General features: G+C 32.3%; 2 protein-coding genes and 3 non-coding genes across 6 annotated transcripts; all 5 read right to left on the bottom strand.

Moving 5' to 3' along the window:
* Positions 1-1,163: 1,163 nt before the first annotated feature.
* Positions 1,164-1,235, bottom strand: Trnap-ugg (transfer RNA proline (anticodon UGG)). Its single transcript has one exon. It is a non-coding gene; the product is annotated as a tRNA-Pro (tRNA).
* Positions 1,236-4,011: 2,776 nt separating this feature from the next.
* On the bottom strand, positions 4,012-4,083 carry Trnap-ugg (transfer RNA proline (anticodon UGG)). The gene has a single exon. It is a non-coding gene; the product is annotated as a tRNA-Pro (tRNA).
* Positions 4,084-7,660: 3,577 nt separating this feature from the next.
* Trnap-ugg (transfer RNA proline (anticodon UGG)) lies at positions 7,661-7,732 on the bottom strand. Its single transcript has one exon. It is a non-coding gene; the product is annotated as a tRNA-Pro (tRNA).
* A 3,905-nt stretch (positions 7,733-11,637) lies between these two features.
* LOC130642334 (uncharacterized) lies at positions 11,638-16,117 on the bottom strand. The gene is made up of 6 exons (XM_057449422.1): positions 15,962-16,117; positions 15,309-15,334; positions 14,503-14,568; positions 13,980-14,061; positions 13,623-13,687; positions 11,638-13,431 (listed from the first exon to the last, which is right to left on the bottom strand). Exons 1-6 carry the CDS (start codon positions 16,115-16,117, stop codon positions 12,261-12,263), a joined length of 1,566 nt encoding a protein of 521 aa, XP_057305405.1. The 3' UTR covers positions 11,638-12,260.
* Positions 16,118-19,538: 3,421 nt separating this feature from the next.
* Positions 19,539-21,773, bottom strand: LOC130640680 (uncharacterized). 2 transcript variants are annotated; one of them, XM_057447197.1, is made up of 3 exons: positions 21,546-21,773; positions 20,789-21,163; positions 19,539-20,231 (listed from the first exon to the last, which is right to left on the bottom strand). In XM_057447197.1, exons 1-3 carry the CDS (start codon positions 21,548-21,550, stop codon positions 20,189-20,191), a joined length of 423 nt encoding a protein of 140 aa, XP_057303180.1. In that variant the 5' UTR covers positions 21,551-21,773; the 3' UTR covers positions 19,539-20,188. The 2 variants fall into 2 exon arrangements, with proteins under 2 accessions (XP_057303180.1, XP_057303181.1); XM_057447198.1 differs by having other exon boundaries at positions 19,543-20,231; positions 20,800-21,163; positions 21,546-21,767.
* Positions 21,774-26,329: the final 4,556 nt, after the last annotated feature.

Here is a 26,329-nt window from a genome sequence, read left to right on the forward strand (position 1 = left end):
ATCGCAAATATTGAATTAATAATAAAACTCAATCGAATTATCTGAAAAAGATAAGGTTAATGCTGTACCTTCTTTTTGCATAACTGACAAGGACTATATGCATGATGATGTATATATAGTGGGAAAATTATATTCCATTGAGAAAAAAAATGCAATAGTTTATTAAGACTACAGCATGTTTCTTCAACGTTGTTTTAAAACACCACGACGATTAAATGGGCGATATCCAACCTATTTTGTCAAATATGATTTATTGAATCGGCAATTTTTTTTGTGTAGCTAGCTGCATAACACATTTTTTTGATTCTAGCTAGCTACTTGCTTTATTTGAAGTTTTTAACAACTTTTGAAATCTGGAATGTAATAAATTGCAACAAAACTACAGCTTGTTGTTGCCACACTGTTAGAGCTAAAACACTCATCCAACCCTTTTATTTTACTGAACCCGCTCATAAATCAAGTTTATGTGTAGAAAAGTAAAAATTTCTGTTGCGGATATATATCACTTTACAGTCAAACATTTTTGTGTCTGAAAAACCTCTTGACTTTGCTCACAAATTATATACCCTAAGTACTCACACTAATTACATACCCGTTACTGTCATAACCCACATAACAGTTGAAACGTGCTCTACATAAGTATGTACAGTCGATGCTTGATATTTCGAATACCCGTTATCTCAAACTTTCACTGTCTCGAAATTTTTTCCTTTTATTTCGAACAAAAACATTCGATTTTATAAAAAGTTTGATTGATACATAAAAGAGACTTTCGAGAATATTTGCAATTTGGCATTTTTGAAATCCTCCTCAATTTAAAAATGGCTAAGAAATAGAAGCTCATGGTAAAAATGTTGGCTGAAAAATTCATATATTATATCTTTTTTTTGTTCCTCGTTTTCGGCTAAACAATTTAGCAAGAACGTAAACTTTCGTAGACAAGTACAAATAACTGACTTTAACGGGCTTTGACGCTCGATATTTCGAATTTTTTCGTCGGTCCCCTGAGAGTTCGAGATCTCGAGAGTCAACTGTATGTACCTATAGATATTTTTTATTCCAATGAACATGTTCAATTTTATTTGGGACAAAGCATATCTACGTTCTATATCGAGTGTTCATATAAAAGTGTTTATAAAATGTGCAATTCCGAAAACAATTTGGGGCTCAACCGGGATTTGAACCCGGGGCCTCTCGCACCCAAAGCGAGAATCATACCACTAGACCATTGAGCCACAATTATCCAGTACTATTGCTTTTACTTATAAAAAATATTTTACTCATAATGGGTACAAGCATTTTTGTTGATTGAAAACGCTTGATCGTTTATTATTCAGAATGTTTTCATTTAAACTCAGCCGATTAACTCACTTAAGGCATTAACAACCCGTCTTTCTCATAACAAAAATTGTTCCCCGAGCGCCCACTGCCCTGCAATTCTAAAGTTCATAAAAACTCAATCGAAACATCTGAAAAAGATATGGTTAATGCTACATCTTTTTTGTATAACTGATAATGAGTAATATACTCATTATCAGTAGATGATGTGATATGTGTGAGAATTACGTTCCATTAAAAAAAGAAATATACAATAGTTTATTAAAAATCACGGCATGTTTTTTCATGTTCTTTGAACGGCGATTAAACGGGCGATACACAACCTATTTTGCCAAATATGATCCATTGATTCAAACTTTTTTTTTGATTCTAGCTACTTTGTCAAATTTAAATTTTATCTCGAACAGTGTGATTTGAATTTTTAAACAACTTTTGAAATAACAAATTAAATTCGACAAATTATATCAAGAAAGGGTGATACACGATTTAATTTGTTGAATTCGACAATTTGAATTTATGAACAAATTTATCGGGTATCGCCCGCCCTCGCCTATGTTTTTTTTTCACAAGATAACTCTATCGCCACTTCTAATTACATTAAACAACGCAAACTACAGCCTGTTGTTACACTGTCAGAGCTGAAACAGCCTTTTTAATTTTACTGAATCCGCTCATAAATTAAGCTTAAGTGTAAAAAAATAAATACTTCAGTTCCGGGCAATCAAACAATGTTGTAAAAAATCTAGCTTGCTAGTACACCTTGATAAACGCATTCTGAATTTCAATGTTACTTAAAGTATTTACAAACTAGTATTTAGTCCCGTGGAAGAATCTACTTAAGACACCGAATAAAAAAAACAACGAAATTCATTGCTCTTTTCGTCAAAAACGCTTTGTTGTTAATTCCATCCAAGAGGAAATAAATAAAATCAATATGTTTTTCATATAACAGTAAACATTAGACACGCGCTTTAAGGAATAATAAAAATTAATTACCCGTGACTTTTGTGTAATAAAGTTTTACATCATTACACAAAGGTTTTTATGAAAACAATAAAATAAATTAACCGTGATTTTTTAAAACAAAAATTTTAAATCAATTTGAAGAAGCACATAAAAGACAGAATAAAAATAAAATTTTAGCAAAAGTGACATGTTACCAAAAAAAACACATCCACTTTGCCCGTTAAAGACACACGGAACTGGCGTATTATTATTATGTAGATCCTTGAAGATGTAATATTCTTGCAACACAAGGTAAAGAATCAACTGTTCGAAAGCTGATACCAACAGCTATACGATACACATACCCGGTTATATGGGGAATAAAATCAATACAAAAACCTGTCTCGATTTTTGAAATAATTAAAGTTGTGAGACTCATGTCGGCCTTATCCTTTGATTACGGAAGCGTGGAAAGCAAAATCAAATTGCGAGATCTGTTCTTTTCTTTAGGACGTAAGTATCTGGTGCAATCACATAAATTTTGTCAAAATAATCCAAATAATTAGAAGTAAATCAAAAACATAAGGTATTAATTTCTTTCAACATCGAAAGCGACTTTCATCAGTTGAATGTCCGAGGTATTGCGCTTCAATTGTGACATTGTTTTTTACTTGATTTTCAACAGTGTATCTACATGATGCGTCGTCCAAGGCAAGTTAAATTCTAATTATTTTGATGATTTCCATCAGTAGTAACTACTAAAAGATTAATTGTGTTACCAGATGTTTAAAATATAGATAAGTATCAGCTAAGCACCAGCAAATTTGTATGTTTTTAGTCTCATTTTTTCAATGTATGCAACTTTACAACAACGTTTTCTAACATTTGATACATACATCTTTTTGTTGCAGAAATGAAACTACCATGTTAAAAAACACATGGTAGCATTCAAGTAATGATGAAGAAAAATATATCACAAAAGTTACTCATTTCTTTATTCTGGAATATATAGCCATTGCCAATTATAAACAAACACGTAAACAATAAGAAAGGTTAGATTATTTAGAAAAGCTATTCTTTTTTTGCATTTTCCTTTTGACAGTGTTTGTTCTCCAGCAAAAAGGAGATGGATACAATATTAAAAATTGATCTCCCTTTCCTTGTTTCAATCACAGGCATATCGACTCCATATTATTATAACGATTATCTGTCTGTAGTGAAAAGATGGCAGCTGTGAGTAGCGAGAGTGAAATGTTTCAAATCTTTTTAAAAATCTTAGAACTTTTCCAAGTTCTAGTACAATCCTGCTGTGCTACAGCAGGACCTCAATATTAGACGAAGTACGAGAAAAGTCAACAAAAACAATCATGTCACCAAACATGGAATTTGAAACGCTGGATTTTGGCATATCGACTCGCTATTATAATAACGATTATCTGTCTGTAGTCAAAAGATGGCAGCTGTGAGTAGCGAGAGTGAAATGTTTCAAATCTTTTTAAAAATCTTAGAACTTTTCCAAGTTCTAGTACAATCCAGAGTATAATGAATAATTGCCTCTGTTACACACATTTGTATATTACCTGCTATTGAAAACTTTGCTGCGTGCACCCTTGAGATCAACTTAAATAAGAAATTTTAAAAAAATTAAGAAATTCTGCACAAACAAAAGCATAACTGCGCTCTGATGTGTTTATGAAACAAATGGTTATTGATTTTCAAAACAATTTGGGGCTCAACCGGGATTTGAACCCGGGGCCTCTCGCACCCAAAGCGAGAATCATACCACTAGACCATTGAGCCACACTTATCTAGGGCTATTGCTTGCTTATAAGAAATATTTTTCTCATAATGTGTACAAGTTATTTCATTAATTGAATACGCTTGATCGCTTATCATTCAGAATTTTCTCTGTTTTAACTCAGCCGATCAACTCACTTTAAGCATTACCATTTTTGCGCTTCCCTAAACTTATTCCCCTCCTGCTGTCCCTACAATGTTACAAGATTATAGTTACAAACTAACTGCCGCCTCATACTTAAACATTGAGTTACTTGTTCGTATTGGTTATTGTATTTATCTGTTAAAGTATGCTGTGATTCAAAACAATGCAAATGTTGAGTTTCATGGAAATTTTAGACAGAAATGTTTATTTCATATTACCCAATCGAAATATCTAAAACAAGATATGCTTCCCTTTTTCCTTTGTATGGCTAATCGACAATGACTATATTGATAATTATGTTGAAATATGTAAAAATTAGGTTCCATTGACAAGAAAAGAGAAAAAAATTCAATAGTTTATTAAAAAATTACGGCATGTTTGTCCCACTTTCTTATGAAAAACACGGCAATTATACCGGCGATACACAATTTATTTTGTCAAATATGATTTATTGAATCGAAAACTTTATTGTGTTGTATTCTTTGATTTTACTTGTGAAAAACACATTTTATCTCGAACAGTGCAAATTGCAAATTTTTTGAAAAAAAAATAAAAGGATTGGTGTTTCTTCGACAAATGTATTGAAATCTTGAATTTAATAATTAAACTCGACAAACTATATCAAGAAATGATAGTTTAATGGGATGATCAAAGAAGGTGAAGAGGAAACTGTAAGATCAATATGGGTACTATTTAACAAAATACTAAGAACGCTAGAGATACCTCAACAGTGGGAGAACATGCGAATAAGGTCAGTGTGTAAGAATAAGGGCCTAAAGAGACTGTTGAAAAACAGAAAGGGAATACCTTTTCAGGGGAAAAAAATTCAGAGAAAAGTGACTAAATTTTGTGCAAGTGACTTAATTTTTTGCCGACCAAAATTTTCCTCCATTATTTTTTCCCAACCAGTACTTTTCCCCGATTTATTTATACCCAACTAAGAATTTACCCCGACATTTTTCTTTTATCCTAAATTTTTTTTATTCTTACCGCCTTAATAAATTGCAAGGAAGATTACAAAAAAGAATCGGGGACATAAAAAACATAATGGAAACAAAAAGAAACAATATTTTGTGTTTAAACAAACATGAAACAATCATACAACTCAACATCAGTAAATCGTTTAAGTCAAACAACGAATGTTCTTTTAGTTCTTTTCATTTCAAGAGGCGAGGAGTGGGTTGTCAATTCTATGATAGAATTAGTTAGCCTCTTCTACGACTTCAGTGATACCTGCTACTTTAAAGCCATTAAAAACCAAATCATTACGCCCTTGCAAGTACTGGTACATCTCAATGATCCACTTGACATGTAAGGGTTTGACTTGTGACAAATTTATTCTTGTTTTTTATAACTATCGTAGGGAAAGATTTGAAAAGATTGTACTACAAAAGATACAGGACACAATGGAAATAAATAAGCATTAAAAAGAATGATCCACAAAACAATAATGGACAAAAATAGGTTGCAAAAAAGGAAGACATATGCTGTTTGCTGATGCAGAGAAGTGCGCTTTGATAAACTTTGGCTATAGTACTGTATCATACACCTGATAAAGGATTGATTAGGAAAAAAGAGGAAGTGTTAATATATGGACTTAACCAAAACTTAACCAAAAAGTAACGATAATTGTTACACCACTTGGAAAAACAGAAGAAATAAATGTTGGAAGCGTGGTGAAACAAGAAACATTATTCAGAATATAGCTGTGCTGCAGCAAGACCTCAATATTAGACGAAGTACGAGAAAAGTCAACAAAAACAATCATGTCACCAAACATGGAATTTGAAACGCTGGATTTTGTAGATGATAGAGGACCAGTTAAGATAACGAGACAATAGAGGAAGTAGGAAAGAACCTTGCAGAGATGAAAATAAAAAAAAAATTTAACATAGAAAAGATTCATGATTCATGAAATAAGAACCGATAGAAAGGGAAAAAAAAGAAGCAGTAATATACAGCAAAAAGGGTGGATCGACAAAATAGAAAAGTATAAATACCTGGGGAAATAAATTGGAGGGAATGGAAAAATTAAGGCACAGATAGATGAAATCGAAACACAAGGTGAAACTAATATAAAGGAAGGAAGCAAAATTGGAAAGAAAGAACTAGTTGGGAGTATGACAACAGAAACCGTACTGCTACTGCATGAAAAAACTGTAGTAGGTTCCATAACATACAATTTAGACTGTTGGACGAAAAAAACAGAAAAGCAGAGAAAGATACTGACAGCAATGCAGGGAAAAAAAGTGAAAAGGTACTAAAACCTCCAAAAACAATACCATACATGGGGCTGACGAAAGAACTTAGCTTATGAACCACCGAGAGAAAAATTTATCTATTAAAGATTTATGCTGTATCAAAATCTGATGCGGTCTGATGATAAAAGGGCTTGATATTTGATGACCAAAAGGAAAGTGAACAGAAAGAATGGCATAAGGAGACGGAAAGGTTACGATGGAGCTTGACAATGTGAATACAATGACGAAAGCAGAATAAAAGAACTAGGTCACGGAAAAAAGATTGAGGAAGAACTATATCTCTTGTTACCTGTTTTCATCGCTGATCGTCTCTATATTATAATGATGGCCATCTCTTTATGATCCAAAGATGGTAGCTGTGGATAGCAAGAGTGGAATTCTTTCCGAATTTGCCATGGGTTAGCGACTAGTACGGTAACACACGTAAAAAAATATGGAATAGCATACAAGTACTTGCACAAATTTTAAACTTACATATCTATCGTATCAGTTTTATCTTTAATTCGCTTCTTTATATTACCAGTATTTATTTTCTTTATGATTTTACGAAAAAAATTTAACGATTCATTAACATTAATTGGACAATTGAGTTCAATCATTAAATTTAATTTTAATGAAAATAATTTCGTACATTTAAAAATTTTTATTGCTTAAATGCTACAGCAAACGTTGATTCTCTTAAATTGTTCAAAAAAAATTACAACTTGTACAAGTCTTGCAAAAGCGTGCGCCCAATGAATAATTGCGACTGTTACACACAAACTAAGTAGACTAAGTAGAATAATTTAAGTGGGGATATTTTTAAAGAAAGCAGCAACAATATTGAATAACTCGACTTGAACGCTAAAGAAATCGTTTAATCGTTTATAGAAAAGTGATCAATCAAAAAGAAAAACAGACTGAAGTGAATGTTGTTTTGTGTTAAAAGCGACTCTGAAAATTTTATTTTAATATATAACGGCAGTATTGATCGTCCATTGAATGGAAAAAGTATGAAGAAGATCCGAGAAATATTGAATTACTATTATAGAAATGTTAGACCATGTATAGAGCCTATATTTGTTTTTTATTCTCATTAATTTGCACATTTATTTTGTATAAACACAAAAGCATCTTATATTAAGTGTTTAGATAAAAAAATGTTTGTAAAATATGCAATTTTGAAAATAATTAGGGGCTCAACCGGGATTTGAACCCGGGGCCTCTCGCACCCAAAGCGAGAATCATACCACTAGACCATTGAGTCACAATTACCTACTGCTATTGCTGTTACTTATAAAAAATATTTTACTCATAATAGGTACAAGCATTTTCGTTGATCAAATACGCTTGATCGTTTATCATTCAGATTTTTATTTGTTATAATTCAGCCGATCAACTCACTTTAAACATTATCATCACGTCTTTCTACACTTCTCTAAAAATTTTCCAGTTCCCCTTACCATTACATTAAGACTATCCCTGCAAGTGCCTTCCCCTACTCAAACATTGAGTTATCTATTTTAACTGGTTACTGTCTTAGTCGATTTAGCATCCTAGTTTTATTCGAGACAGAAGAAAAATGTTAAATTTCATGCAAATTTAAGACAAATGGTGAATTAGGAATAAAAATTAAAGTGACACAATATAAAAAAAACCAGATTGGTGGACGTTTTTTTCGGCAAATCTTAGAAGTTAAATATATTTAAAATCGCGACTTTAACAAATTAAAATCGACAAATTAAATCAAAAAAGCATCACTCTCTTTAGGCATTTTTGTAAAACAAACTTTGGTGTCATTTCAGTCAAGTAACACTATCGCAACCAAAGCAGTCATCTCAAGCATGAGATCGTGATTTCTTTTTTGTCTGCAATATCCGAAAAATGTCAAAGTACTTGAAACTGTGTCGTTGCTCGTCGAGATAGACGTAAATTCAGATTTTCGTGTTCGCAAGGTTTGTTGCAATTGTAAAAATTGTTAGCAATCTCATCTGGAATTTTTAATGATTTCGAGATCTCGTCTTTACAGACAAACGGCGACGAGAATTAACTGGCATTTATTGTTATCGGCACCCATGTGGTTCTTGTTCTTTTGGGGCTCATAAATAGATACATGGATGGGTTTTGCATATCTATTTCGTAGGTGCTAAAAGCTAGCCAGCAAAACAACAATTATATGTATGAGAACGTGTTCAAAAAGTAGAGTTGCCTTGTTTCTAGGTTAACACTAGTAATATTATATATTGCAATCTAAACACGCTACGTAATATACTATCGCATTCGAAAGACAAAGAATGTCTATGGAATCAAGGTAATATTGTCTGCAAAATTCTTTCTCAGAATTGTGATGCTCTTTATGTCTGTAAAATGAAACGAATGCTCAAACAACGTGTATAAGAGCACAAAAAGTACACACAAAGAAGTCATTGTGGACCATAAATGGAAGAATAATCATATTATTGACTGAGGTAATAAAAAGATCATAGACCGAAAGTTTGGTTGGACAGGAAGAAAGGTGAAAGAAATCATGTATAGACAGAAGTACTCATTTATATCAATAGTATTTCTTATTAACTTTCAGAAATATATGGTTATCCGCATTTCGCAAAGGGAATATTAAAAAAAAGTGGAAAAGGCTTCGAGGCAAACGTAACAGAGAGCAAACTTTTAACAAAAGTAAAGATTTTAATTTAATTCTATTGTTTCCATCCAATTTCGTAAAATGTTACTTTAAATGCTGCAATATGATTGATTGATTTCGATCCTTTAATTATCCCCTCAACTAATAAATAGTCATGAGATGATTTTTATCATTGCCCGTCGATGACATCTATAGTTGTTGCAACATACCCTAGTTCGCTTGTTCATGACATGATATATCTGTTATTGGTTGAACAGATAATTGGTATTATTCTAAAGTCACTTATTGTTGTATAAAATGTTTACTGTTGATGATTGTAATGTCGTAAAGACATGGACGATGAAGAGGACTTGGGCAGAAGAAGAGGGACAATTTTGATGACACGAGAGTTATGATAGTGAATAGAGAGAAAGAGATAAACAGAGATATATTGTAAACACGTGTTCTTATTTAACCTATTTTCCCGATATTAAAATGGCTAATATTTCATCATAAGCTCTAATCGCTTTTGGGACGGCTTTTGTCAGATTTAACAACAGAGCATAAACGGTATAAGTCCAATTTCCCTACATTTTGCCTGTAGTTTTCGAATTTAGGTATCCCACTTTCCATTAAAAATGATCAAGTACTGGGTAAGTGGAGTATTGCATATTGCAAATATACATATTGAAGGGACTTTTAAATCAATTTCCAGCTACGCACGATTCGGTTCCTTAAATTTTAGGAAAGAATGACTGGACTATTATTTTCGTTGCTGTACCGTCTAATAGTGATCCTCGGAAAAGAACTGTCCGTTTTGTTGATGGGTATAATAACATCAGTATTCAATACACATGTTACAAAATGAAATTTCAAGTAACTGCAAGTACCCTTAATAAACTACTATCTATTTGTACAGTGCATAATTTCAATGATTGTGACGTGTTGAATGTTTACGTGCAAATCTGTGAAAGCAACTACGGTAACTAATTGGATTTTCAAACGTTTAAATATCCCAACCAAAAAAGAGGTGGTCAGAGCTTCGTTTTATGGTTAGAACCGAAAGATGTAATAAATATTCTAAAAAAATAAACAAAAAAATACAAAATATTTATATATCAAGAACTAATACCAAGGAAGGTGATGACAACATATTACCAATTGAGGATCGTGTCACTGGAATAACAAACGTAAAGATAAAAAAGACAATAAAGATAGAAAAAAGGTTCTTCCAGAAATATTGACGCACGTGTCATTAAATTTGGTACTTTTTTGTAAAACGTTGCATTTAAATATGCTCCAAGTAAAGAAAAAAAATAGTGAAGTCATTGGTATCAGAAGTGCAAAATATCGGATATATGAGGTTGAAACATTTTAAAGGTTGTTTGTTTACCAAAAAAGAAGCTATATGTAGTAGGTGAAATCTTTCTGGCCGTAATAAAAAAACAATAGTTGGCCAATTCATTTTAGCTAACGAGGACAGTATTTTTTTAATTCAGAGAATACAGGTGGTTTATATAATAACAGTTTAATTTTGGTTTATTATTTACGGCGTATGATTTGAAAATTATCGCGAGAAAAAACAAATGAAATTTCTTTATTTGGAATATTTTGAAATATAAATTTGCGACCTAGCATAATTTGAGATAATTACGTAGGATAATTTGAGAACATAAAACTAATTTAGTTGTGTTTCTATGTATTCTCTTAAGTGGATGTCCTTAGTTTATTTATTTGTTGTTCAAGTTGTGTTTAAATATAGATTTATGCTCTATGTCAATTAACTTAATTAGTTCATGTTGTGTATGTAGTTTTATTTAGTCTATCGTGTTTTATTTCCACTGTGTACCTAAGTGTTCCCTTAGGGAGTTTATGTAGTGTGTATTTTTTGTATTTCCTCAGGGTATTCATGTATTGTGGTGTACAGTTTTTTTGTTACAATTTTAGTTGTTTTACGTTAGAGTGTTTTGTATTATGCCTTTTTGTGTCAGTATACAGTAGACGTCCGTTAATTCGAATGCCGCTTCATTCGAACTTTCCGTTATTTCGAACAAATTCCCAAAGTCCCTTGAGTTTGGTTTAATAAAGTCTTATATTTTGAGCTGCTTAATTCGAACTCCGCTAATTCGAACATTTTGCTAATTCGAACAATTTTTTAGTCCCAAAGATGCATTATGCTCCCTAATTCGAAATTTTGTGTATCGATAAATAAAATCTTAAGGGAAGATAAAAAAAAAACGTTTTCATTTTTATTCATTTTTATTGCATCAATGGTGGCAAAATTTCTTTTAATTTATCAATTAAATGAAGTGTACAAGGAATTTGGAGGCCTTGCCCATCACCAAGCAAACAACGTTAAAAGATTTTCATAAAAAGTTGTAGTAAAGTTATGATAAAGTTTTATTAGCATAACACCTTCAAACGTTTATTAAAATTCTTGTTTTTTCTGAACTTCCGATAATCTGAACATTCGTTAATTCGAACAAAAAATTTAGTCCCCTGCGTGTTCGAATTATATAGTATCATGGCATTTTGTTTTATACTCTGCCTGCTTTTTTTTGTTGGTTTTTATATTTAATAAAAAAATTAACGCTTAGTTAAAATGTAAATAATGAAGCAAAAAGACGTCTAACGAGATATGAAGAAGTTTTATTGCATCGCCATATTGTGGAAAGGGGATGGATACGATGTAAAATGATTTTTTTTGTTTTTGTCTCGATTCAACTTTTTTATGTCGATATGCTGGATTGAATTTCTGACTTAGTTACGTATTCTAGTGTTCTGTAACACTAGGATAGTTAACTTAAGAATTGGTAGGATAACAAGAAGAATGCAAGGTGCTTTTAATTCCAAAAATAAAACAGACATTTACAAAAAGTGAAACAAAGTAAAGACACTAATAAATAACAAGAAAAACAACAACAACAGCGCAAAAACAATTTTCTATTTTTAATAAAAGCTTTTTGCAAAGAAGAAAAAGAAAAGAAGTCAAACATTGCAATTTATGATCACGTTCTCGGCTTTTTAATGGCTGAATATTTTTACTTCGTTAACATAGACTTTCTAATATCCCACGTCGTAAAAATTACAATTTATTTTAATTTAAAAATTACAAAACATTTAATTATTATGAAATATGATATTGTCAATGCAGAATATATTATTCCAGGACTTTTTAATACTTCCCTGTGCCGAAAGTGACTTGTTTTCGTATGTACTCCACGATTGCAGCTTTGACATCGTTTGCTTGCTCTTCTGTCATGAAATGATTCAGTAAACAGGTCATCATTGTCGAGAAATTTCTTTTCGCACCATAAGCGCACTCTCTTAAAAATTTCACATACGCTTTATGCAACGTTGCTACAATAGTAAAACCATCTGGACTTTGGTGCATAAATCGATACATCTTTGCCATTTTTTTGATAGTATCATAATCTCTCAGATTCAAATGTGTGTTAGATTGGATGACATTGTCAAGCTCTACAGATGCTAAGCATTTGTTGGGATTGTCTGTTGGAAATAGACCAATTTCACTGATGTCAAAGTTAGCAGCGTTTACGTTTCTCTGCGACTCTTTTATTGCTTTCATCAAGTTGACGATATCAATGTTGAAACAAACATTGTATTTATGCTTGGAAGATTTGTTTTGGTGCAGCAATAAGCAATAAAATAGTTGACCAATTAAGTCAGAATCAAACGCTGCAATTTTTCCTTCGTATACATCACCCTTAAGGGCAGATTCTGGGTTTGGACAGGAAACATATTGCATTGAACGGAATGATATGTTATCAACAAGAACTTCAATGGTAACCTTATGGTCAGTATCCTTGTAAAAGAATTCTCGGGCTACAAAAAAACCATCATCCTCGTCTAAAAATATAGGACCTCCTTCCTCCTTGATATTTATTTGGTGTAAGTCGTATTTCCTTGTTGTTGTTAATACTCTCACCGTTTGCTGCTTTTTGTATTTAAGGAATTCCACAATATAGAAATTACAATCAGAATACATGCTGAGGTCAAAGCTCGTGAACTGGACGTTACCTTTTGAATTCTTTGCAGCTTGTCCCAAACCAAACGTTGGAGAGACAACTAATACACCTTCGTTATGTAAAGGATGCAATTTCTGCTCTTTTACAACTGAGAAGGTAGTTAATGGCTCATAGGTAATTCCATTGTTTAGGATTAGAAAGGCATTTTCAATGGTTGTGATGTAGGAAAAGCCTTTAAATGGTTTGTATTTCCTAAAGGTTATAGTTGGCTCCATCCAAGTGTAATATGAAGGGCAAGGTTGTTTCTGGTCATATACATCAGGGATTTCAAACAATTCATACCATTCCCAATTTATTCTAAAAAATTAGGGAAAATTTTTAGAAATATAAATGTAGATGAATAGTTAAAATATAAATATGGATAATTCTCATCACCAATTTATTTGCTCCTATGATGTGATTTAAGGAGAAATGTTATCCTGTTGTTCTTTTGGTTAAACACAAGAATTATTTATTAGCAATGTGAAAGCTACATTTAATAAACATACTTGTTATTCTTTTCCTGTACTTTCTTGTTAGCTTTTTTTGACATTTCTTCTTTCTCACAATTTGCCTAAAAATATAAATATATGAAAAATGGTGAACAATTACTATGTTGGTTATTTGTTGCAAAAACGTTTTTTTTTTTTTTCAACGAATATTCTTGCATTTAACGAATTAAAATTTTTATAATTCAATGAATATTTTTGCGTTCAACGGATTATTTTTACAAGTTATTTTTGCACATAAAAAATTGAAAGTTGGTAAATTACTGAAAATGCAAAATCTGTTCCGCGGTATACAAAACAAAATATTTACTTATTTATATTTGACGTCATTGTCGCGGAAAAGCACGTTATACCTACCAACAGTGACGTAAGTGATGGACTGGAGTTTGCTGCTTCATCAGTTTGTAGAACAAATAAAAGAGCAAAAAAGCAACTGCAACTATGATAAATTATGGAATATGAAGGCGAATTTAGAAGATGTATTCTTCTGTCATGCCTTTTGCATATTCAATATTTAAAAAATAGAAACATGGACCAAAATATATGTCTTTTCGTGCATAATCTTTAGATGGTGTTTTCTTGATACACAAAGTATGATGAGACACAAAAATCAAACGAAGGTGGAAATATATACTGTTCGTACTGAGTTTGAGGATTCTATTCGTGGAAGAGCAAAGATAAAAATGGAAGAGGAGATTTTAGTGTGTTTTTGAAGCTTGAGTTTTAAGTGGAGAGATATAGCGTTAATGTTGTTGGACTGCATGGTGACGCGTGAGGGAACTAGGTATCAGTGACATAACAGGTTATTTTTATATTAGTGAAACAGAACTTGACTTGAGGGAGTCTAATGCAGCATTTCATCAACTATTTACAGCACTACTCTTCAAAACAGCTGGAGCTATTTATGGTGTCTGCCACAGGAGCACCTGCTATTCTTGGCTTTGGGCTTGGAAAAATAACTATTATATTTGATAATACTATGACATTGTTTTCATTAGAGTGCACTGAAGCGATAACATGGCTCATAAATTTTGGGAATGTCGGACTGTGTTTAACTAGTTTTTTAGTTTATAGAGACAAACACATTTATTTGTTTCTACTGTATTTTTTCTTTTGATCGCTGAACAGGAAGAGAGAGAGGAGCTTTTCAAATATTGACATTTGTTTTGGAATTTTGACTTGCCATTCTAAGGTCCATTTTTGTGTTAACTTAGGCAGTTTTTTTCTTGAATTACTTTAAGTAGGAATAGATTTTTCTAGCAGAGCTTTTTGTACTGTTTTATTTTTTTTGCTTAAGAAATGTGAAATTCTGTAACCATACGTTTTCTTGACCCTGTTGAATGTTATAAATACAAGAAGTTAATCATGCTAGTTTTTAAGGGTGTGTCCTAAACAACTTCGTTTAATAAAAAGGGACGAGAAATGTTGATTCCAAATCTTGACTAGAGGAATAATATTGTGGCAGGAAAAAATAGATTTTGTATTGACTAGAGATTAAATTTCACTTCGAAAAATTGAGATTTGATTTAATTTCTCAAGATAATTTGTTGAATATAAATAATTAGTTGAATATAAATAATTTGTTGAATGTTAAAAAAAGCCGTTGAATTCAAAAAAATAATTCGTTGAATTTAAAAGTATGATTCGTTGAATGCAAAAATATTATTTTTGCAACAAATAACTAACCATAAAATACATATAATCGTTACTTCCTAGAAATGCAATTTCACGGTTCTAAAAACTAAAGATATAGAAATCCTTTGCTCTCTTTATTTATTTATATATTATCAATACAGGATATTTACATTTTAGATAACAATCTGCTTTACAAATGTGTCCTGTAGATCTTTGGACAGCTAAATCAGCGTGTGTAATTGTTGTTGTTTTTTTAATTTGGTTTTAGGGAGTAAGTGGTGATTGTCACATTAAATTAATTTCTGAGTTCTAATGTTATGCTTCAGTTTAAAACAGAAGTCAAAATGACATGAATTGCCAGGTTATTTCTGGAGGATTGCCTTTTAAATTTCAAAGTCGACCTAGTTATAAGTGCAGATTTTGAAAAATAAATCATTTTCATAACTGTTTTTGTTTTACGAAATACACATGCGAAAACACAGAATAACATAAAAACAATTAAGATGTTTTGAGCTGATTTTTACTTTGCGGCGAAGTAGTTCAAATATGGCGTGTTTACTTGCATTATCTGCAGAATTAATTTGTCACAAGGTCTAATTATTTATTAACATTTTCTTGGTATAAAACTAGCTAGAAAACTAACTTAAATATGACATGTATAGGGAAGTATCTCCCTTTTATATAAGAATTAAAAAATAGAATACTGTCTTTAACTTCTTATCGTGATTGGGCAAGTTGGACCCTTGTTGAACGAGGAAAAAAGAAACCTTGGGAAAGTCTGATGACAAATAAAAATTAAGAATTCTTTTTGTGATAATCATTCCAACAGAACAGGATTCGCAAGCAATTGTCGAACTCATATTTTTATATAGCCATGATAGAGAAACACTTACAATGTTGACTATTTAAATATTTCTACAAAAAATGTTACTGACCTGCCGCTTATGTCATATCTTCTTAATCTTTTCTTCCTTTAATCAATATTAAATATTTTATGTTTTAATTCTTTTATCACTGTTATATAGTTGGAAGCGTGTAAAACACAGATCTATATTAACTTTTAATGCACGAATAAAAACATCACCGAATCACATTTTTGTTTATGCGACAACTTGTTGGAACTATTTTGTTTGATTTAATACCAAAAGATTTCTCACAAGTGTTTTCATTCAAAACCTTGGAGAGATGTCGTATTTGTTAAATTAACCGTTTTTTATCGATCGATAAATAAACTTAAATAGATTCAATTATAAAAAGGATTTGAAATATTTATGGATTAAAAAAAAAACTATATTAAAAATTCTAAGGTCAGGAAAAAATCTTGTTGTTTTTGTCATTGGTGCCTGACTGCAGGTTATTTTCGTAAATTGAGCTTTCTCTTCACCATCTAATCAAAATCCTAGATAGAGTACTGGGAATCTTGTTCGCTTTCATTTGCAGGGTCGACACTAGAAAAGGTCTAGAACTTTTCTGCCCAATAATATTTTTTTAGAAATCAGATATCACTGAATGGTAAAAAAATAAGGGTTTGCATTTAGTGTTAAAACGGCCTACTATAGCTCATGCTGTAAAATGCCGTAATCAAGCGCACTTGGTTATAAGGGCACCCGTAATTAAGCGCATCAAAGCTTTATCAAATTTTTATTCTCGTTTAGAGAAAGTAGATATCGAAAACAATGAAAATAAAGCATTTTAGACTCCGTAAAACGCAATGAAAGTCAATCAAGTCGACGCAACGAATTAGTTTTAAATGGGAGATGAAACGATAAACTACTTTTCATCATTTTTATCATCACAATTTTTACATTATGTTTTTCGTTTTTACAAGCAAATAATGACTGGAGCAAGTAGAAGACATACTTTGTCTTATCATCAAGCCCCATATATAGCTGAGATGGACTAAAGAGAGCAGGTTACAATTAATGTAAGGAAAATATATTTGCATTTCTGTTTCCAAGACAGGTTTCGTCAATAAAAACACTTCTTCAATTCTTTGTTTACCGTAGTATAGAATGTTTTGATATCTTTATAAGCGTAGAATTAGTATCAACTGCAAAATGATTAAGGTGTCGTTGCACACGGAAAATCAGGAGAAGTCCTACTATAGAACGCGCGAGCCGTATTTGACGTTTTGACCGCGTGATTTGTTGATGGACCGTTTTGAAACTTAAATTACTTTGTGTATAACATCATTATCAACAAAACATATGTAAATTCTATTTCACATATGTGTGTAGTACTGAGATGGACCTATAGTAAGTAAAATTCTTGCGATGCAAAGTTCTTAATTAAATCAAACGCATTATTTTCGACATTGACAGTAGTTTCATTTTATTCCGTATCCATGGAGCCCACCGTGAGTTGTCTAATACTATCGAATTACATGGAACTGTTGTCCATACTGTCTGCACCAACTTTTGGTTTTGTGGTTGAATGTTAGCCTCCAGTGCGCAATCTTGGTTTTAAACCTCATGTCAGAGACTATATAAATGGTAATTGATCCTTTCTGCTCAACGTTCAGTATGAGAATATGGTTGATATCTTATGCAGTTGTCTAGTTGAGCGACTGTTGTGCTTGCACGACATCTGTAGATAAAACAGGAGTTTTGTTGTGGGATTTTTTTTTTTAATTTTACATATGCTAGGATGGACCTATTCTACAGGAATCACACGTCTAGAATTCGAATGAAAAAGATAGTCACACTTTAATACGTTAGAACTATTCGAAGGAATAAAATATGCACATGTATTTCCTGTTGTATAAAACTTTCAAACAAAAACTATTTTGATATTCATTAATAAGTAAATTCATCAAAAGCTTCATTAATAATTTACCAAACTTTAAATTTGGCTCACTAGTGAAATCTTAATACTAAATTTCACTACAAACATACGTGCTGTGTTGATTATTGATCTTGAACACGCGAAATAGCAGTGTCCTTGTCAAGATATATTATGCCTGACTTTCATTTTTTTGTTGTTTAGCACGCTCGATTTCTGCCAGCACCACACGGATCACTATCTTTTAAATAAAAAATAAAGATGGAGGCTAGATTAGAGACAGTGTGTACAGTCCAAAAACATTTGCCAAATTTTTTATATAAATTTCTTATATATGTATCATTATCTTTGTTTAGCTTTAATGTTGTTTTTACAACCGTACGCCGTACGCAGGTCATACTGATGTTCTATAGTTTGAGTTCGAGGGAATATTGCGTAATGTCGCGCTTAAGCGGCCTCTTTCATATTTGATCTTCAATTTTTATTTTTACCGAAGCGCCTTTAGCAAATAATAACAGAACCTGTGAAATCTGATAAAGTATTTGTAAGAAATTACCAAATATTTGCTACACTGTGGTATTAACTGATTTAACAAATTATAAACGAAAATGAGACAAGTCAATAAGGTTTTTTGTTCTGGTGTATTCTTTAACGGGCTAGCGCGTTTTGTTTTCATTTTTCTCCACCACTGTTCTACGGAAAACATGTGTGCTTAGCCGCTCATTCATGCGGAATTATTCAGACAAAATGGCAGTCAAATGCTTCACAAGGGAAATGAAAAAAAGAAAACAACTTATATGAGTGTAATAATATTATAAAAAAATCCACTCAGGCAGGATAAAAAATTTTAATGACGTCAGCAACCCATCCACTAAAATAAATTTAGGATTTTGTTTCACGTTGCCTCTATTGTGGAGAGCTTAAAGCGCTGATCAAGAAAATGTATATGATCATGTGCTTTTGATGAGCGGTTAATGAGATATAAGGGTTTAAAAATTTTGCTGACGTCAGCAATGGCCCCGTCCAAACCGAAATTTTTTTTTTAGAAATTTGTATACCTGTTGCCTTCATCGTATAGATCTTAAAACCCTGATCAAAAAAATGTATTGGATTATGTACTTTTTACAAACGGTTGCAGAGATATTAAGGTTTAAAGGTCTTTTAATGACGTCATCAACCCGTCTATTCCGAAATGGATTTGGGGACCGAGGTTTGGGAAACTTACCCAAATTGGTCCTAGGTGGTCCCTAGTTACCCACCTGGCGAAAAATGACTTCACCACTTCGTTACCAAGTTCTTTGGCCTCAAAGTTTTAGGTACAATGTAATGCCTTCATTAATTTAATATAGGATATTGTCGCTAAAGTAGTATTATTGACATCGCGCTGTAACGTCATAAAATTTAACATTTTAGACATTTTTCGGCGACATTAAAGGAATATATCCAATATCCACTATGACCGTCACATACACTTCGTATTATTATATAAGATATTATTTTTTAAAAGATGCAGATATTCTTAAATAATAAGTACTAATTAGTTGATATAATAAAAATTATTTTTTTATTGGACAGTCCTTTTAAGGGTAACGCATTGGACATGCTCACGGTAAAGTATGTGATAACGTGGATCAATATGGCAACGTTTTGAAAAGTATGATTGTTTTTCTTTCTGTTATTCTTGGTTTGTTTTTCTTTCTGTTTTTGATATGTTGAGTGTAACTTTTTTATTACACTTGCGTGACTTGTTAGCTTTCTTGATTTTTTGATTTTATTTTACTTTAAATCAAAATTCCTCAAGTAATCCAATATAAATATAAATAAGTAAAAAGGGTATTTTATTCTAATGGTTAACAACTTATAATATGCGTAAATGATATATTGTAACATTGCGCAGAAAAAAAATGCTTCTTAAAAAAGCAAAAACAAATGACAAAAAAATACAGTCTATATGTGTGGTTTTACTTTCAACGCATGCATCGCAATAAAGCAGCTCTCATTCGTCTGATATGATGAGAAGGAAAAAGATGAGAAGCGAATACAGTTGTTGGCGCTTTTATTCCACACATGGTGGAGGTGGTTCGACTTAAGTATTGTTTGTGAAGATGGAGAAATCTCATTCTAGCAGTGGCGTGTTGATACTTGTTTGGTCAGGAACAGTCGCAGCAGTGTTTAACATCTGAACTGTAGTTGCTAAAATAAGAAGTAGAGAGGAACTGATCATATATTAGATTAACGTTTACGAATTGTTGAGATTTTAGTGTTTCCTGCGAAAGTAAATCCGCGAGGAAATAAAAATATTGATACCCGAAAAATCGAGCTTGCACCAATATTTTTTTTACTTATTGTCTAGTCGTTAGCCCATGGAAGAATCAATGGATCCTCAGATGATTTTTGCCTGCCATACGTTTTCCTGCATAGCAATCTCGTGCATCGTAGCACAAAATTACGATTCAATGCCGTTTTGCTAGTATTAAATGGACTAGTTGGGGACCTGTGAAAAATCTACTGGTTCATCTATCCGTTATAAATCGCATTTGATGTTCGTGTTTCCGTAGCACAATTTACTAACTCAGCGGGGGTCTGCGCAGAGACAGACAGACGACGGCTATTATTAAAGAGACTAGTTGTTGCCCGTGGAAAAATCCACGGGTTCGCCCGTCCTTTATATATCGCACTAGACGGAATACAGCTATTATTAAAGAGATACAGAATAAGAAATAACAGTAGCATTTTAATAATAAATATACTTAGCAAATACTTTTTTTGAGCATCGACAGCTAACATTGTTCAGGCAACATAACACGCTTGCGATTACCGACGATACAAAGATAACTGTATCGGCTATATTATTGGCAATCACTATACAGCCTACACGAACGGAGTCACAAAGGTACTGTTCGGAAGCATCAGCGCGATCATTGGTAAGGCGTAAATTGCAGTTGTTATGGAATATCCCATGAAAGTTGTATTCAAACAAGTTAAATGCATACGAAATGACAGCACTAATCCAATGATGCCTGTAGCAATGGAGACTATTCCAAACGATGACGTAATATATCCAAGAAGAGTAATGCAGATAGAAGAAGTTTGTGCAAATATTCCAGCGACCATTTGTAATACCACTGTAATAAAAATCAAGAAAGATTTCAAGTAATAAAAATTAAATAATACTATTTAACTTGTTCAGGAAAAAATTGTTCAGTTCCATTTAAAGAAATGACAATGTCGTTGTAGCGAAAACTTGTTCGTGGTCCCAACTCTCAGTGTCCGTAAGTTTAACCTCTATGTAGCTACATTACACAGGTGCACGTCACTACATGCGACTTTATTTTCCTGATACTTATACAAGGTAACCATTTCACCATTTTAACTTTTCTGGAAATTTTCGAAAGCTAAGTTACGGATACATCACAAATAAAAATAAAAAATAAGAATATGCTAAAGTCAGTTAAATTTTAGAAAATATTTGGGAGACATAAGAACTGCTGAAATTGAATGACTCACCGCATACTCGAATAATGATCACATGACGTCACAAAATGACGATTTCGTTATTGTGCGTCGAATATACATTGGCGCACCATCTTTAAGCCCCTATTCCTTCGGTGTGATTGGTTGCATGTTTATCAATTTCCGTAGCTTTCGGTGCGACTAACAAGCAACAAGCAAGCATAATTGTTTTATTTTTTTATAATAAATTGCACATCAACTTGAATGTTAATAAAATTATGATAACTGAAATTTTACAGCGAAGTGTGTTTCTATTTATGGAAAGTCGTACGATGACGTACAAAAGGGAAAACCCGATGTTGTGAAAATGATTAAAACATAACAAAGGGGAAAACCCGATGTGTTGAATTTGATTAAAACAAAGTATTTTTATAATGCATGGCTTTTTTTTATTTCTTTGACTATTTATAGTAAAACAAAAAACTTGTAAAGTTTGTGTATTTTACATTAATAAGTTTGAATATGTTTAGAGGAAAATTTAACTTCGCCCATTAAGCAGGGACCAATATTTGAACTGCTTTCAAACAAGTCACTCTTAAAAAGATGCAAAAATAATCACTTATTTAGTTGATCCAAAATACCTGCTTTTTGACAAAGACAATTTTTTTTAACAAATGCATTTGTTAATGTCACAAGGAGCAGTTTTTACGTTTCAAGGTACTAAGAATAACTATGAGAAACAAAAATCTAAAAAACTAACTGTTATAGCCAGATCTTACAAGTGATGGTAGATGTAGGAAACTGGTGGCTTGTGAACTGTTGTAACAGATGACCAGTGGCGGATCTTCAGGGATTTTTTCTGGTTAGGCAAAATTTGATAGATTTTTTGGCAAAGTAATATCAAGGGTTGTGGTGTTGTACGAGGTGAAGCAGGCGTTTTGTGTTTTTGATGTAAAAGTTGCTAAAATCTTTCCAAAAGTGAGATTTTTAGTTATTAAAAATCCTTCCTAGATTAGAAACGAAAGTTTCTTTACAGCCCAATAAATAAAAGCATTGTTTTCATTTGAAAAGTACAAATTGTATTTAAAAATTTGCCCAAGCTTGTTCTCGTACTTATGGCTTTTTTGGCCAGTTGATAAATTCATAACAATCAAATCATTTTATTTTCCCTTTAGCAAGGTGAACATGACAAATGTTTGATGTTCAAGTCATTTAGGCCTGCTGCAAGTGAGAAAACGGCAAGTGAGAAAATTAAAAAATTTGGTAATTTTACTAGGCAATTTTACCAAGAAACGTGATGAAAGTTTTCGAATCTGGCCAAATCATTCCAAAAGTGTTTCCAAAAGAATTTGATTGATGCAAGGCCAAGAGAAAATAAATCACAGTTTCCAGTCCTAGCCATAAAAACACATACCGGAAAATGTCATTATCTTATATGTTATTTTTCCAACCAATAATCAGGTAGGAGAAATTTTACATGTCTTGCATAATTCAGTTACCTTGAATTAGGGTGAAAAAACAAAATTTTAAAAGCTTCATAACACTAAGTACACAAATACAAAAATATTACACGTCCTTAACTCATCTTAGGGCTTAATTATCTTCTTTGGTAAGACAAACCAGGTCAAGCATATTTTGCAATCAGATCATTTTAAAAACTGTGCTGAAACATGTCTTTCATTATAGTAATAGTACCTTGGATAAAAAGAGGATTCTGCGTTTAGGTGAAAAAGATGATGATGACTTTTGATTGGCTAATAGGAAACAAAATGGAAATTTTTACATGTAATTTTGCATAACTTTAAAAATAACAAACTATATGTTGCTTAAACATGTGAGTGAACAAGAAACTGTGGTGTAATTTTCCTTGAACTAATATTGCTGAGAAAATTCCAAAGTGTCAAAAATTAGAAATTACTGAACACAAAAGTTACGAAAAACACGAAATTTAGTTAAGGTCAAGACACCCTAAGAAGCACTTTGTCTAAACCAAAAGAAAAAATAAACCTGAAAGAACAATGCAATATAGGCGAAACAAGAAGAAAGGTTAAGCAATGAGTACAAGAACATATGCGCACAGTGAGAAACGGAGATGTGAAGAAAAACGAAATTGCGGACCACAGCTGAAGCAGAAGTCATCAATTTAATTGGGATGAGAAGAAAATCATTGACAGAGAATCCAGAACAACGGCCAGGAAGATTAAAAAACCATCAACAGTGTAGCACGTAACAAACACATAAACAGCATCTCGTATCAACTTCCTGAGATTTGATTACCAGCCCACAGAAGAAGTAGTTACCTACATCTAGGTCCGAAAATGTTAATTACCGTAATTAACTGTAACTATCAGCTCGTTTCTGATTGGTTAATTTTTATGAATTTCGATCCTCTGCAATTATATAAATACATGCTCAAAATCATTTTACTTTGCCTGATGATGAGAGAAGGATCTCCCGAAACGTCGCCTACTAAACTATCAAAACTGTTCAAGAAATGATAAACTTTCCACAGTAATATGAACACTGAACAGACAAACTGAAATAATATCTTCAATAGTTAAGGTCTATTATGTGGTTTTACATTCTTAAAGCGTCATTCAAGAGTAGTTTTTATGTATCATAACTTAACTATACCACATTATAAGCTCATGAAACACAATACAAAAACATAGGGTTGTAAAGAAAATGATGAAGCCCTAAATTTTTTTACCTTTTTAAATATTTTTATATATGTCCAAACTTAACCTCCCAAAAACAGTAATTACATTTACGGTCACCACCAAGTCCACTTGGTCATTCGTGACTTCACACGGCGTACATAGATCACTTCTTGAAAAATTTTTTGAGAGGTTTAAATGTTGAAAATTTAACAACATGCGAAAGTAGGTAAACAAAGTAAAACTTCTAGGTAAAGACACTGTTTGATAAAATAGTTCAGATTTAGAAGTAAAAAGACGCTAGCAAAAACAGTACAAACGTTTTTAACCACAAATGAGTAAATGAAGAGGTGTATTTTCCCCTTTTAGTTTTGGATTGGCAACTTAAATTTATTTCCACGATGCAACAAAAAAGAAGCAACTGGAGTTTTAGGAAATATTTAAGAATAGCATAATAAAATTTAAAAAGAAAGAGTTTTGTTAATACTTGTGGATTGAGTTTTCCTCTTCTGACTTGGGGCCGATTCAATATGGGCAATTGAATATTGGATAGATATTTATTTAGTTAACAGTAACATAATATATACAAGAAATAGTTATACAGATGTCAAGTGATCCTACCGTTGGGAGACCGCCATTATTAGCTAAAAGCTATGATTGCTAATATGCTATGCTATTATCATAGCCCCGGGTTAACCCAAGCCAGGTGAGGGAAATTGGGAAGATGGCGCACTGTGTGGGTCGTTGGATGTTGCGGAGAGTTGTCTGGCAGAGCGCTGACCCTAATTGAGTTTGTGTAGTTCAAGGAGAGCATTAAATACTCCAGGACTCCCCGTCAAATCCATGGCTCCTCCTGGAAAAAATAGACAGGTTATATCCCTCGATATTTGTGAGGCTAGCTATGTAAAATATGCGCATCTATCTATCTATCTGACTGTAGCTAGCTACATCAAACCAAGAAAAAAATAACATTTCAAATCATCAATACCTTCGCAACTCACTTTTTTTCAGCTGCATGAAAAGGATACCACAACATGCCAATTTTAAGCTGATAATTTGGTACTTTAAAATTTTGTTAATGAAGCATTAAATATGCCATAATAATCCGATTAAGCGCCCAGCATTTTTTAGTCGCCCCCTCGAATAAACGTCCTGCACTTATTAGGCGCCCCCCCCCCCCCCCCCTCGAATAAGCGGCCACCTTTGAAAATTTTACTTTCTTATATTGAGAACCCTAGAAAGACTAAACTTTATATTGTTACATCTCTTGGTTATTTTTATTTTCATGAATGAAAAACAAATTGAAAATTACCGTTGTCTTTAATTTGTACAAAATTAGGAAAAATTTATAAGCGCCCAGCTTTTTTTACGCAACCCCTCCCCCTCGATTAAGCGCCCATGCAAAAAATCCCAAAATTTGATAAGCACCCAGGGCGCTTGTTCGGATCTTTACGGTAACACGTTTTTGCGCATTATAAACGTTCTGGGGTACGAAAGACGGGGGGTAGGGGGTACAAAGCCTTTTTATTGCCATTTTTAGCTAACTTTTATTACAGCTGCTCGGTCCAAAACTTATTTTTTCTAGTAGACAAAAAAACTACTTTTTCGTAAAAAAATATTTCCTTACGCTGATTTTATATGATTTTTTTTCTATCGAAATTTTGAGAATCCCAATAATTCTCTTGGTACACTTCGTGTAGCAAACGTGCTCTACAATTTCTCTTTGCAATAAACGTAATCAAATAATGAAGATGATCAAGAAGGAAGTGAAAGCTCGCAGAAAAGAAAATAGACAAGATAGCAAACAGTATTCGAAACGATAATCAATCAATAGCAATGTTCAAAGCAATAAAATATCTAAGAAATCCTCACAACAAAAATAAAAACACTGAAACATGCTGAAAATCAGAAAGTGATTAACAAAAATGATCAATATAACACTTTTGGAATGACCAACATGAAATGGTAAATCAATTTGAAGGACCACCTAGACCTCTTAATAATCCAATAAGTAAAGAAGAAGTAGAAAAGCATGAAATAAGATGAACAATAATAAGGCACCTGGAGAAGATCATATACCTGCAGAATTATTAAAACACAGCCTTGAAGCAGTAAAACAAAAAATTAGCGAAATATTCAACGAAATATTAACAACACATCAAGAATACATCAACATAGGAA

Source organism: Hydractinia symbiolongicarpus, chromosome 4, assembly GCF_029227915.1.
Source record: "Hydractinia symbiolongicarpus strain clone_291-10 chromosome 4, HSymV2.1, whole genome shotgun sequence".
In the NCBI taxonomy this organism is placed as follows: Eukaryota; Metazoa; Cnidaria; class Hydrozoa; order Anthoathecata; family Hydractiniidae; genus Hydractinia; species Hydractinia symbiolongicarpus.

Coding starts and splice junctions, on each gene's coding strand:
- LOC130642334 (XM_057449422.1), bottom strand. CDS start 16,117: ATGAGTTCGACAATTGCTTGCGAATCCTGTTCTGTTGGAATGATTATC. Junction 15,335..15,961: donor ACGATAAGAAGTTAAAGACA/GTATTCTATTTT, acceptor TTGCATTTCTAG/GAAGTAACGATTATATGTAT. Junction 14,569..15,308: donor ACGATTATATGTATTTTATG/GTTAGTTATTTG, acceptor TATTTTTCCAAG/CCCAAAGCCAAGAATAGCAG.
- LOC130640680 (XM_057447197.1), bottom strand. Junction 20,232..20,788: donor TCAAAAAAAGTATTTGCTAA/GTATATTTATTA, acceptor TTCTTATTTTAG/CAACTACAGTTCAGATGTTA.